The sequence below is a fragment of the Vombatus ursinus genome, unplaced genomic scaffold (assembly GCF_900497805.2).
Source record: "Vombatus ursinus unplaced genomic scaffold, bare-nosed wombat genome assembly UNPS02000582.1, whole genome shotgun sequence".
Taxonomy (NCBI): Eukaryota; Metazoa; Chordata; class Mammalia; order Diprotodontia; family Vombatidae; genus Vombatus; species Vombatus ursinus.
The window spans coordinates 36,483,895-36,499,186 of NW_020940360.1; the positions used below are offsets into that span (position 1 = coordinate 36,483,895).

Below are 15,292 nucleotides of genomic sequence, written 5' to 3' on the forward strand. Positions count from 1 at the left end.
AGAGTCAATGCATCTACAGAAAGTGAGGATTTTAATCAATACTGTTATTTTGTAGAAATTCAGTCTCCTTTTTTGTTTAAGTACTGGATAAAAAAAATTCAAGAAAATTAGCTCTTTGGATTACAAGTCTACTATCTACCATTAGAATATTTTGAACTCTTAATTTGATGAAAGCCACCTTAGTAGTCACTGGGGATACAAAGATAAGGCAAACAAAAAATCCTTCCCAAGTGGTGGAAGTGAGGAGGAAGTACAGTCCAGGTATGGGGGAAATGCCTTCTAAAGGCATTGAGGTTGGAGGTGGAATGTCAAGTCTGAAAACTGCAAGTTGACTGTAACAAAGATTGTATGAAAGGGAGTAGTTTGAAATAAATCTTAAAGGTTAGGCTAGAGCAGTTGTGGAACTGGACTGTACCATCTTCATTATTTATATAGCACTTTAAAGTTTATAAAATGTCTTCCTTATCATAAGATGCTGAAGCAGGTAGTGAAAGTATCCCCAGTTTATATGTGAAGAAAGAGGATTAGAGTAGGTAAAGGACTTGCCATAGTCAAGCAGCTTGTAAGTGGCATTTGGCAATTCATTATTCTTTCTATTCTGCCACAGAAGAGACTTGAATACTAGCTAATGGAACCACTTCTTCCAATCTAACAAGCATTTATTGAGCACTCACTATATGTATAAGGCATATTGCTAATGCCTCCATGACATTACATCTATGATTTAGAGTATTAAGATTATCTTCCAGTAATAGATCATCTTCATAATTATATGTTGAAGCTATTTCTTTGCCTTTTTTTTTTAACCAGTTGCTTCAGGGTCTAAGTCACATTTTTGTGTACATTACCACACATTTTAAGGAGTTAAAATAATAGGATTGATTTTTTAAAAATCAACTACACCGTAAATATATCCAAATGAGTCTTGTCCCTTTCAAAGTAGACATCTCTGTGTGTGTATGTGTAAGAGGATGGGGGGGAGCATAAGGGGAAGGTTATATACACTTAATCCAACAAAGTTTCTGTTTTTCAAAATTTTTTCAAATTCCTTTTTTAGAATTGTCTTTAAAGCCAACAGCACTTTATTTTATTTTATTTTTAGTACGTATGTTTATTTTAATTTTTTCTCGATCACATGTAAACAAACATTTTTGAACATCCATTTTAGAAAACTTTGAGTAATTTTCTCCTTCTCTCTTTTCCCTCCTTGAGAAGGCAAGTAGTTTAATATAGATTATACATGACAGTATGTTCTTTTAAATATCCTCAGTGGTGCAGAATTTTTATCCTGTGAGAATAGATTTGCTTTTTTTTGGAAATGATCAGTTCAGAGCCAAGTTTGGAGAATAATGTGGGTGACCAAGGTAGATGATGAAACTGGATTTTGCAATCAAAAATAAGATATAACTGAAGTAATGAGACCAGGCCTCAGATGAAGGCCATTCCAAAAGAACAGACCAGAAATGTGTAGAGTAATAGGAGCACTGATTAGATTAAGTTTATCACCTTTAGAGGGTAACCTTCAGTTTACTTGGATATTTAAGTTTTGCTTGGATTATTTGAGGAAGGAACAATGAAAACAAGGATAGTTTCAGTACTTTCTGTTCATTCAATGTTTTATAATTATTTCTGATATTGCTCTTAGACCTCAGTTTCTGAACTGTAGCTATAATAATAATTTAATATTAGAGAAAATTCCTCTAAGTACTTGCTTTTTGTATTACCCACTAATACTCGTTCAAATAGTGGACTTAAGTGTAAAGAAAAAAGGTAAAGAAAAAGATGGGCTCAAGGAATCTTCCCTAGATGTCCTTGTACTGCTGTGTCCTGGGTTGTGGAACCTGAACTAGGGCTATATATTACATTTTTTTCTGGATGCGGCTATCTTCTTCTTTCAAAGGGTTAGCAGCTGTTCACTGTTTTGATATCTTGCTAGCAATGTTGCTCTTCAAAAACTTGTAAGCACAGAACTTCAGAGACCTAGAAAAATGCTACATGAAGCATGTTGGTAAGACTGAGATGCTAGTTAATGAATCATTTCTTCCAGTCTAACAAGCATTAATTAAATACCCACTAAATGTACAATGCACTTTGTTAAGTGCTAGGGATACAAAAACCAAATGATAAATCACACCTTGAGCTTAAGAAGCTTATATTCTATTGGGGTAGGAAGGGGAATACAACATTTATACAGATAAATTAGCAAAAGATCATTTGAAGAGGGAGAGAATACTAATAACCGGGGAGATCAGGAAAGGCTTTTAGTAGGAGGGTAGAGTACATGAGCTGAGTCTAAAAGGAAACTAAGGATTCCTAGAGGCTAAGGTTGGGTGGGACTGAGAGCAGTAATGAGCATGTGAATTAGGCTGAAAGCTATTTGTGTGAAGGAAAATTGATGGATGGATATGAGATTTATTGTGGAGGTAGAAAAAACAAGACTTGACATTCAGTTGATTGAGTATTGGGGGGGTGAAGGAGTGTTGCAGATGACTGAATCTGAGCAACTGGAAAGATGGTGGTATCCTTAGCGAAAACAGGCAAATTTGGAGGAGGGTTTGGGGAGGGAAAATACTGAGTTCTTTCTTAAGACATGTTGAATTTGAGATGACAGTTGGAGATGTTCAACAGGTAGTTGGTGTCGTGGGACTGGGGCTGGATGTGTAGATTTGAGAGCCTTGGGGGATTCACCCATCCTTAAGCAAAGGCAACTGAGAAGGAGCAGTTAAGACAAGTAGGAATATCAGGACAGAACCTGTCACAAAATGCCAGGGGAAGGGATCCAGGTAGGGTGTGTGGTCATCAGTGTTAAAAAGCTACTAAGAGGTCAGGGAGGACAAAGATTGATTTGGCAGTTAAATGATGTGTAGTAACTTTGATTATATTCCTGTGAATCTTTCTTTTAAGTCTAAAACTGAGATACTATTAGATAAATATGAAATGCAGATTCTATAAACACCAGCAAAAGTATATAATTTGGTAAGTTCTCCTGCAGACCTCATCTGTGTTTTCAGATATATACTATGTTTGTATTTGGTGTATAATTATTCTATTTGGTATGTAAGTAAAGGTTGACAAAACAATTCAATAAGAAGTAAAATAGGGGCAGCTAGATAGTGCAGCAGATAGAGTGCCAGCCTTGAAGTCAGGAGGACCTGAGTTCAAATCCGGCCTCAGACCAAACACTTGACAGTTACTAGCTGTGTGACCCTGGGCAAGTCACTTGACCCCAATTGCCTTTAAAAAAAAAAAAAGAAGTAAAATATTCAATATGTTTAAGAATGACCTGTGAGTAATAGAACTGGAGTTATATAAATCCAAGAAATGAGTTCTTTATGTTAAAAGAGCAAGAATCTGTGTGCCTTTGGAGGTTCATGGGTGGCAACCATGTACTGTGAGAGGGTTTTGGCTACGGGGCTGTGACTTGTATTTTGGACAGAAAGACTTTAGTCTTCTTTTTTTTTTTTAATCTTCTAGAAACCTAAAGTTCTTGCATCCTTATCTAAAGAAGATGAAGCTTCTATTTCCTTTCCTAAGCCTCCAGTGGACCCTGTGAAGATTAGAAGAGTAAGCAGTGCCCGTGCACGTTTATTCAAGGGAAATCTCCTTCCAGACAAAATATTTCATCTTGATGAGTGTAAGAATATCTAAGTGTTCCTAAAAACTTAAGGATAGAACTGTTTCTTAAAATGTGCATGGAAGCTGTTTTTAAAATGATAATTTTCCTAGTCCTCGATGTTGTGGAGAATCTTAGATTCTATTTATTTGACGTGAACTTGTGCTTTTATTTATCTGTATGTTTTGCACATGTGCAGCATAGGCTATTCATAACTCTGAGTTTGGCACTGAAAGTATATAGAATGATAGAAACTTAAGACTGGAAGAAATCTCAAAGGTCATCTAATATAAACCCTTTCAAAATCATGAATCTTAGCCAAAATGCTTCTTTACAAGTAATCATTTAGACGTCACATGAAGATCTCTAGTGAGAGGGGACTTTGAACATATCAGAGTCTGCCTATTACATTTATAAACAACTCTAATTAAGAGAAATTTTTCCCTCTGTTGAGCTTGATTTCCACTTTTGTAACTCCTACGCATTGATTCTACTTCTGCCTTCAGGAAAGAAAATCTGAACCCTCCTACTCCATGAGTCTGGGTCCTTCATGTTTTTGAAGATGGCTCTCATGTGATTGTATTCTCTTTTCAGACTTAAATATCCATAGTTGTTTCAGCCCTCCTTGTATGGCATCGTTACTAGTTCATTCCCCATCCTAGTATTTATCCAAGGCACATACTCCAGCAATCAATTACTATTTCTAAAATTTGGTGCCCAGAATTGAATGTAACCCTCTAGACATAGGCTGACTAGGGCAGAGTAGAGTGGACCTGTCTCTTCCTTTGATCTGGACATTATACTTCTATTAGTACAACCCAGGGTTAGCATTAGTTCTTTTGCTTGTGACATTTTGCTGATTCAAATTTAGACCCCTATGTCTCTTTGATAACGGATTATTTTCTAGCCAAGTCTTCCTCTCTTCTTTTCTTATTCAGTTGATTTTTTGAAAAAAGTACAGGACTTGATATTGATCACTACTAAATTTTATCTTTTCAGTCAGCCAAGTCTTTTAGCTTGTTGAGGTTCTTTGGATCCAGCTCTTATTTATCATAGTAGCTGGCTTTGTTATCTGTAGCATTAGCTATGTCTCTCTGCTTTGTGTCATCCACATATTTAATAAAAATCTATTTATGCCTTCATCAACAAAAAAAGTTGAATAGAACATTGCCAAAGACAAAGAGTGCGCCACCAGTGGCCTCTCTCGAGGTTGAAATGGATCCATTTAATCAACATTCTCTTGAGTCTAGTCTGAATCCTCTTAATAGAGTTCTGAATTTAGATTCTGGAGGACTGTGAGTTCATATTCTTCCTCTGATACTTAGAACCATTTGAGTTCTGTGATACTCAATTTCCTTATATATCAAATGGGACTAATTACCTTCCTGATATCTACACACAAGGTTGTTGTAAGGGTCAAATCAGATCATTCATTAGCATCTGTTAGGCACCTACTATGTACAAAGCACTGTACCAAGCTCTAGGTGTATAGTATTTATACAGATAAATAAGCACATGATAATTTGAAGAGCAGGAGAGCACTAACAAATTAGGGAGATGAGGAAAGGCTTGTCCATAGGGGTTGGTGCCAGAGTTAAGTCCTTAAAGAAAGCTAAGGATTCTAAGGGGCAAAGGGGAAGGGGGAGTGCATTTAAGGGGTAAGGAATGACCAAGGAAAAGGCACAAAGATAGGAGCTGAGATGCTAGATTTGGTGAACAGTGAATAGATGGTTTGGTTAGTAGGTAATGTGTGTGAAAGGGACTGATGTGAAATAAGTTTGTAAAAGGCATTTTGTAAATCTTAAATGTCAACCATTATCATTACTGCTTAGTCTTTGGTGAGTTTGTGTAAAGATGGGCAAAGGTGAGGGAAGTATATAGAAAAGCATAGTCCAGGAAGGAATGAAGGAGGCTAAATAGCTGTAAATTATAGGGGCCTCCTGCCCCTATACCATAGATACTTTCTTCAGGAAAAGAATTGGTAGGCTTGAAATATGGTGAATACCAAATAAAATCATAAACAACAAAATAGATTAAATTTTAACAAACAGCAAAAGACTTGCTATGGATGTGGGAGTTATCCCTGAAGCAGCTGTCTTTGTACATTCATACCATCAACCTGTCAGAGTTAACATCAGAATTAGTAAAAAACAAGAAGAAAGGATAGTAATGAGAAAAAGATAAGACAGACAATTGAAATAACCCTGAATTATTTACCAAAGTGATCGAAAATGGAAAAGAGAAATAACCAACTATAATTTTATCCAGCAGTTTAATCAGTGCAAATTAGTTGCTACAATAAAAGAGCTCAGAAAGCACCTTAGTCAGCAAATATCTAGCTTACTTGCCAACTGGGGAGAGATGACTGCCAAAGGCAGCACCAGGTTAGAATATAAACTTATATGTAAATTTCAAAATAAAAATGATGGTTGATTATGAGCAGGGAGAAACAATGGAGGATAAAACTGATTTTTAAAAAGCTTGGCAAAATAATCCAACTAAACAAAGTCATTCAAAGAGTTCAAGGACAAAAATGAGAGGGCTGCCACCAGAAGAAAAATAGAAAAGATTTGCAAAAATTATTTTAAGGAACTGTTCTCTCCATCAAGGACAGTGGAACTACCACACTTGAACCTTAACATCACATTCCTGCATGTGCTAATACTACATATAAATGACTCTAAAGAAATATGTCATGAAAAGCTTCAAGATTGGGTCAAGTGTGTATGGAGGAGATCAATGCTGGAGGTAACTCAATAATGACGGCATTGAGTGCTTGACAAGATAATCTAGAGGAAGAGAAGATGCTAAAGATATGGAAAAAATCTTGAACCTAATTGATACTGAAAAAAGACAACTATAGGAGAATATCAATAATTCCTGACTTACACTTACTTTCCCATCTATGTAAAATCTTTGAGAGATATCTATATATGAATTGAGGGCCTTCTTGATAAGGGTATTAGTAGGAAACAGACTTTCATGAGTGATTTTCATCAGTGGACTACATCATAAGCATTTCATAATTAAGTGAAAGTTATAAAGAATTATAAGAGATCCCATTATGCTTATCGTTTGTTGATTATAAAGGAACATTTGATTTAGTAGCTCAAAATGTCACCATGTAGGCCCTTTTACAACAAGATGTCTTCCATTTTTACATGAGAATCATTAAACATTTCTTAGACTATGTAATAGCAGAAATAACCATGTTTAAGGATAAATATCAGAAAAGGCATAAAACAGGAAGATATATGTTTTAATAAAAAAATGTTCACTTTGATAGAGGAGATCCAGCATGAACTCCTGATTAAAGAGGGATTCCCTGTGAATAACGAGGGCCTCCTAACACCCGTGTTAGAGATGATATCACACTGATTACATCAAACCCTTGAACATCGCATAGTTTCCTGTAAGAGATCTCTATCCCTTAAGAGAATTTAACCTAATCATTCATTTCAGGATGAAGGATGCCAATTGCCCAAATTTCTTTTAAAATTTTTCCCATTTTCTCTATTTATTATTGAATTAATTAATACTAAATAAGCATTTCCATATACAATGTGAAAGAGAAAAGGAGGCTTATACATTAAAACTGCAAAACTCTGTGATGGAGAGCTTGTTTTTCCTGTTTGTTTTAAGTGAATAAAAAAATCAACATCCAATGTATAAAGTTGTCTTGCTTGTATGATGTTATCCCTTCTGGCCATCTCCATCTCCCAAACTAAAAAAAAAAAAGAGGAAAGAAAGATTTAAAACAAACTTGCACTTTTAAGAAAAGTTTCCTTCATTAGTCATGTCCGAAAATATACGGCTAATTCTGCTTCTTGAGTCTGTCGTCTCTTTATTCAAGACATGAGTAGCCATCTTTGTCACTGGCCTTTGGAATTATATTTGATCATTGTGTTGATCACAGTTCTTTTTAAAAATTTTGTTATTTTTACTGTTCCTTTTAAATTTTGATTTCCAAATTCTCTCCCTCCCACTCACGCCCTCTCTTACCCACTGAGAAGTTAGGCAATGTGTTATCAATTATATGTGTGAAATCATGCAAAACTTATTTCCGTATTAGACATTAATTTTTTTTAAAAGGCAAGAAAAACAAAGCGAGAAAATTGCACTTCAATTTGTACTCAGAGTTCATCGGTTCTCTCTCTGGAAGTGGATATAGCATTTTTTTCATTATGAGTGCTTTGGAATTTTCTTGGATCATGATATTGATCAGAGTAGCCAGGTCTTTCACAGTTGATCATCATTACAACATTACTGTTACTGTGCACAATAATCTCCCAGTTCTTCTCACTTTAGTTTGCATTAGTTCATACAGGTCTTGCCGCGCTTTTCTGAAACTTCCTCATTTGTCATTTCTGATTGAACAATAGTACTCCACTATGGTCATGTGCCGCAGCTTATTCAGCCATTCCCCAACTGATGGCCGTCGTTTCAATTTCCAATTCTTTGCCACCACAAAAAGAGCTGCTATCAATATTTTTGTGCATATAGGTCCTTTTCCGTGTTTGCCATCTCTTTGGGATACAGTCCTAGTAGTGGTATTGCTGGGTCAAAGGGTATGTACAGTTTTATAGCTCTTTGGGCCTAGTTCCAAATTATTCTTCAGATTGGTTGGACTAGTTCACTAATCTACTAACAGTTCATTAGAGTACCTATTTTTTCCTCATCTCCTCCAGCTTTTTTCATTTTTAGTACGTGTGAAGTGGTATCTCAGAGTTGTTTTAATTTGCCTTTCTTTAATCAGTAGTGATTTAGAGCACTTTTTTTTCCCATGAATAAAGATCGCTTTGATTTCTTCTTCTGAAAACTGCCTGTTTCTATCCTTTGACCATTTATCAAATGGGGAATGGCTCTTATTTTTATAAATTTGACTCAGTTCCATACTTAATATATGTTTGAGAAATGAGGCCTTTATCAGAGAAACTTACTGTAAAAAATTTTTATATTACTTCATTGTCTGTGGCACCTTTTAGCAAAATGCAGCTTTCCTGATTATCCCTTTTTAATTAGGTCTGTTTTTACTTTTGCTTTATCTGAGGTCATGGTTGCTACCCTTGCCTTTTATACTTCAGCTAAAGCAAAATAGATTCTGCTCCAGCCCTTTATTTTAGTTCTCTGTGTGTGTGTGTCTGTGTTTGTGTGTCTTTCTGTTTCAGGTGTCTCTTGTAAACAACATATTGTTGGATTCTATTTTCTAATCTGTTCTGCTCTCTGCTTCCGTTTTATGGATGAGCTCATACCATTCACATTCACAGTTATTATTACTGTCTTTCCCTCCATTCTATTTTCTTATGTTTATCCTTCTTTCTCTCTTCTTATCTTGTTGCTTTTCAAAAGTCTATTTTGCTTCTAACCATTGCCTTCTTTAATCTGCCTTCCCTTTTATCTTCCCCCAAGTCACCTTTCTTTTATCCCCTTCCCTTCCTATTTTCTATTTTCCTGTTGCGTAAGATAGATTTCTATACACCACTGAGTGTGTACATATAGTCTTCCCTTTTTGAACCAATTCCAATAAGAATGAAGTTCAAACATTGCTCCCTTTCCCATTTCCACCTTCACTGTAAAAGCTCTTCCTTGCATGCCTCTTTTATGTGAGAAAAATTTCCCCATTCTACCTCTCCTGTCTTTTCCTAGTACACTCCTCTTTCTCAGCCCTTCAGTTTTTTGTGTTTTTTTTGGAGATCATTCCAACATAATCAACTCACATCCATGCTCTCTGTCTATGTCAACTCCTTTTAGCTGCCCTAATAATGATAAAGTTCTTAGGACTTACATGTATTATCTTCCCTGAATGTAAACAGTTTATTTATTGAGGCCTTTATGTTACCTTTTTATTCTTCTCTTGAGTTTGTGTTTAAATATCACATTTTCTATTCAGCTCTGGTCTTTTCATCAGGAATGCTTGAAAGTCCTTATTCATTAAATGTCCATTTGCCCCTTGAAGGATTATACTCAGTTTTGCTGGGTAGGTTTTTCTTGGTTGTAATGCTAGCTCCTTTGCCTTCCAGAATATCATATTCTAAGCATTCCATAATGTGGTAGCTGCTAAATCTTGTGTGATCCTGACTGTGGCTCCATGAATGTTTGAGTGATTTCTTTCAGGCACCTTGAAATATTTTCTCTTTGATCTGGAAACTCTGGAATTTGGCTATTAATATTCCTGAGAATTTTCATTTTGAGATCACTTTCAGGAGGTGATTAGTAGATTCTTTCAATTTCTATTTTATTTTCTAGATCTAAGCTATCAGGGCAGTTTTCCATGATAATTTTTTGAAATATGATGTCTAGATTCTTTCTTTGATCGTAGCATTCAGGTAGTACAGTAGTACTTAGATTCTCTCTCCTCATTCCATTTTCCAGGTCAGTTGTTCTTCTGATGAGATATTTCGCATTTTCTTCTATTTTTTTCCACTCTTTTGACTTTGTTTTATTGTTTCTTGTTGTCTCATGAAGTCATTAGCTTCCACTTGTCCAATTCTGATTTTTAAAGAATTATCTTCTTCAGTGAGATTTTGCACCTCTTTTTCCATTAGGCTAATTTTTTTGTTCTTGTTCTTCTTCTTTGGTCTTGACTCTTCATGAGCCCATGGACCATAGTGTTCCAGGTCCTTCTGTCCTCCACTATCTCTCAAAGTCTGTCCAAGCTCATGTTTATTACTTCCATGACACTACCTATCTGTCTCATCCTCTGTTGTCCTCTTCTTTTTTGCCTTCAGTTTTTCCCAACATCATGGTCTTTATAAGGAATTCTTTTCTTCAGTGAATTTTTGTACCTCCTCTTCCATTTGGCCTATTCTGGTTTTTAAAGAATTCTTTCCTTCAGTGAATTTTTGTGCCTTTTTTTTTTTTAACCATTGAGCCAGTTCTGTTTTTTAAGGTTATTTTCTTCAGTATTTTTTGTTCCTATTTTACCTAGTCATTAATTCTCTTTTCATAATTTTCTTGCATCACTCTTATTTCGTTTCCCAGTTTTTCCTCTACTACTCTTATCTCTTTCTTTAACTCTTCCCGGAATTCTTGTTGGGCTTGGTTCCAACTAGCAGTTTTCTTTGAGGTTTTGTTTGTAGCTGTTTTCACATTATTTTGAATTTATATCTTGACTTTGAACTTTATGTTAAAGTTGGGCTCTGCTTACCTGGGGGGGGGGATAGGAAAGCACTGTCTCTAGCTTCAGACTTTTTCTTGCTGTTGTTTTCAGAGCTAGTTCTTGGAGTCTGCAAGTTTTAGGTGCTTCCAGGGTGGTATGATCCTGGGAGAGGTATGGACACTGATGTACTGGTCTGTGCTGTGGTGTTTATCCATGAAGCACTGGCCCTGGTCCCCTGAAGCCACAAATGCTAGTGCTGTTTTTGCCTTGGAACTGTGACCAGGGCCCGTGCTCCCTTGTGACCAGTCAGCCCCCTAGTGTTCTTCTCTACTCTGAAACTCTGACCCCAAACTGCTGCCAATCAGTGTCACTTCTATCCAGTGCCAGCAAAGGGTCTCCTGTACTTTCTTTCTGATGAGTTGTCTGACACCCTTTCCGTCTGTGGGCTGAGAGCCCCCAAAGCTGGGGCTGCCACCGCCACAAGCGTTGGTATCAGACAGGTTTCCACCCTGGTTTTCACTGACCTCCTGAATTTTATTAGGCCAGACAGATGTCTGACTTTGACTTTTTGTTGCCTCTGCCACTCCAAAATTTGATTTGAGGAATTATTTTAAAGTTTTTTGGAGGGAGATGTTCAGAGAATTCAACTGGGTTGCTTCTAATCCACCATCTTGGCTTAGTTTCCCAAGTTGTACCACGCATTTGGATACTCTATAGAACTTGTCCATCAGCATGTATGTCTTGGACAGAGTATAGAAGGATGAGTTTGGCCCATCAAGAGGAAGAAAATGAGCTGTGTTGCTTTTTGGGAAATTGCAAGCTCCTTTACTCCAAGCTTCCCACGAAAGCAAAGGCCCATGTTTTTAATATCAACATTCCACTAGAGTCACTCTATGGCAATAAGATTTGAAATACAACTATCTTCAAAGAATTAAAAGTAAATGTCACACAGAGAGCAATGAAGAGGCATATGGTAGATGTGAGCAGGCTATAGCATATAACCAGTGAGGACCTCTTAGAAGACGAGGAATAAAAGATATTATCAAGGAATTCTATGAGAGGAGGAGAAAACGACTACTCATGTGATGAGAGTGTGCTGAGACAACCAGAGTGATTTACTGGTGTCCTTGTGAGGTCAGGAGAAAGTCAGAAAGTCTTCCACCATGTGGACCCTTAGTGGTTTACTTTTTGGAAGACAAGAACAAGAGTTGAATAAGATGGACAAGTAGGGATAGTTTGTCATCTGCAGTGTTGAAGGGAGCTCCTGAATCAAAGACATCATGAATCCATTTGAATATTATCCAGTCTACCCATCTTCATCTTTTCCACAGGGATATCATGAGAGACTTCATATATTTTATTGAAATCTATGGCAATGCCACTCTGTATGTGTATAAATATATATGTAACATATATGTATATGTACATATATGGAAACACATATACACCTGTATATACATGCACGTGTACACGTGTGTGTGTGTGTATACATACATGCATGTGTGTGTATACATGTATATATAATAAATATTTTCTTTTTCCTCCTTATCAGAATAAATTACACCTTAGTCACCAAGATGGTAAGCCTTCCATTTTTCCCGAGCCAAATTTTCTTCTGCAGCAGGGGTTATTAACCTTTTTTGTGTTGTGGATTCTTTTGGCACTCTGTTACTCTTAAGGACACATTCCGAGAATCATATTAAAAGGCATAAAGTAAATACATAAATGATTATAAAGGAAACCAACTATATCGATGTACATTTGTCAAAATATTAAAAAATAAATACACAATCTCTAGGTTAAGAACCCCTGATCATCTAGTCCAACTTCTTTATTTTACAAAGGAGGAAACAAGCCCAAAGAAGGGAAGGGAGTTCTTCAAGATCCCACAGTGAGTAAATACTGGGTTGGGTTGGAATTTTGAAGATCCAGATCTCCTAATTCCAAATCAAGGCCTTTTTGTAGTGTACTATGCTTTTTCAGCTGCTATTTCCTTCTGTCTACTCAGATCCATCACAAACTTGTAATCTTTCCTGAAACTGATACCATGACTCTTTCTCCTCTTCCTTCTCCAAACTCTTTGGCCTCTTGGAAGTCTGAGCTATTGACTTGGGCCCAACCCTGTCTTTGTACCCTGCCCCAAGCCTGTAAGTGGATGGAACAAGGGTTTCTTAATTTTTGTGTGTGTGTCATTGATCCCTGTGGCATACTGGTGAAGCCTATGGCTCTCCAATCAGAATCATGTTTTTGAGTGTACAAAATAAAATATATGGGATTACAAAGGAAACCAATCATGTTGTAATAAAGATGCATTTTTTTCCTCCCATCATAATTCATGGAACCCTGAAATTCAACCATGGATTCTAAGTTTAAAATCCTTGTGCTGAAGTATCCGGTGATAGAATCTTACCTAGCCTGTATCTGAACTCTTTGAAAGTTTTCCTAAAGACTAGGGTACATATAGACTGTGGCCAACATTCCCTTCCTTATGTATCCTAAATTCTAAGATGACGTATTCATTGCCTCTTAAGGTCTCTATCATCTCTTCTTTACCAATCAGGTCTTAGTTATTGGTTTGAATCATGTCCAGAATAGCAGCATCCCATCATTTCCCCCTCTTCCGAAGAATAAATTCATTTGCAAGGCAAGTCAAGAATGTTAAAACTTTTCTGTTTTTATCAGAGAGAGACTTCTGGAAGACATACAAATTGTTGCAGTCCCAGTATCACCACCACTTTCCTTTCCCCATGCTAGTTTTGTTGTTTTCCGGTTCTTTTGCCCTGGCAGCCTCTTGTAAACACCAACCAGTGTATTACCTGTTTCTCCTTGGTTTGATCTTGTTTGAAATATGATCTACCACTTAAAGGACCAGTCCATTATGTGAGGAAAAGTTGACTTGTTAATGTGATTAGTGCTTAGAAAAGGATTAATCTAAGTAGATATATTTACAGATTAAATTTACACAGAAACCTATGAAAAATATCTTTCTGAATTTCTTCTATCCACCCTGCATGTAGTTTGTCTGTATGTAGTTGTTTGCGTGTTGCTTTTCTGTTAGCATGTGAGCTTCTTGAAGGTAGGGACAGTGCTTTTGTCTGTGTTTTTTTGTTTTTGTTTTTATTTAGTATCCCCACTCTCATGGGTCCGGCACTGTTAAAAGGGCTTAATAAATACTTCTTGACTAATTGTTACCTGTGTTTTAGGAGATAAAAGAAGAGGCAGAGGCCATTAATATTGACTTCTTTTGTCATGACTGTACATTATACTCTTGAGCCCTCGTTATTGGAAATAGCACTGCTCTTGCTATATGAGAGAGATAGAAAAGAATTATTCAGATTTGGTGTCTTTATGTAGAAGAAGTGTAAAAAAAAAACATTGATGTGGACTAACTTGTGGTAGAGAAATCACAGAGCAGATTTAAAGGCCTGTTTCTTCTTTTAAGAATCTCCGAGGAGAGAATGAAGGGTAAGAAATAATTAAGGAGAGAGGGTAGATTTTAATATGCAGAGAGAAGATGTAAATATGAACAACATATGTCAAAAAGGGAGAAAAAAACAACAGATAAAGAAGAAATAAGAATGAAAAGGAATAAGGGATAAAGAAGAAAAAAGTGCATAACCCTCAGTTCTGTATTAAAGGCCATTTTAATGAACCAGTGCATTTGTGGAGTAATATAAGAAGGATCACAGTGGAGCAAACTGAGTGTCTTCTTTTACTTTGAGCTGTTTGGAAATGTTGATTATCAGCATCAGAATGACACTAAAGTTACAAAGAAGGGAAGGTGTTTATTTGACTGTATTAACTGGACCAATGTTGAAGGGTGAAGCATCAAAAAAAAAAAAGGCACTGATTATAATGAGAAGTTTCTGGGTCCCAGCTAGCTAACAATTATTTTGCCTACCCAAATATGGCAAATTTCATTAAACCGGTGCCCAATAGCATTTATTAGAGATATTCACCTTTGAATAAGAGGTAGAGTATTACAGTAGAAAAGGGACTTAGAGTCAGAAAACCTGTCTCTGGTACTTAATATCTCTGTGACTTTGGGCAGATTATTTTGACTTCTCTGGGTTTCCTCATCTGTAAAATGAGAGGTTGGCCTAGTTGATTTTAAAGGTCCCTTTCAATTCCAGAGCCTAGAATTCTGTTAGTCTAGGAATGTGGCACAAGAATCAGGCTTGTACTTGGAGCAATTGAAACCTTAGTTCCAATTAGGTTGTATAATGCTGAGCATACCACTTAACTTTTCCCTGCCTCAGTTTTCTCATTTGTAAAATGCATATGATGACTGCCCCACCTGCCTCACAGTGCTGTTGTGGAAATGACCTGTGACCCTTGCCCTGATGTCATTCCCAGGAACAAGGAATGGTACAAGGGCATGGGCTTGGTGCCAGGCTTTAATCTTATCCTAGCTTTAGAGAGCCTCCCTCTTGAGAGTGGGAAAGGAAAGGAGTGTCTTCAGGCTCCCCAGTCCTTGAGAACAGCCCAGACACATTCACATACATACATACATACATACATACATACACACTATCCTCTCCAGGAGACTTACAGACCCCATCCTCTGGGAGGTATGTTTC

At 36.7% G+C, this 15,292-nt stretch overlaps 1 protein-coding gene across 3 annotated transcripts in view; it reads left to right on the plus strand.

The window, feature by feature from the left end:
• Positions 1-15,292, plus strand: part of ARMC2 (armadillo repeat containing 2) — a 157,076-nt gene that overhangs the window by 19,676 nt on the left and 122,108 nt on the right. For all 3 annotated transcript variants that reach the window (XM_027856463.1, XM_027856471.1, XM_027856478.1), the window contains exon 4: positions 3,475-3,634. In XM_027856463.1, the coding sequence (XP_027712264.1) occupies positions 3,475-3,634 (160 nt within the window). The remainder of the gene's footprint in view (positions 1-3,474; positions 3,635-15,292) is intronic.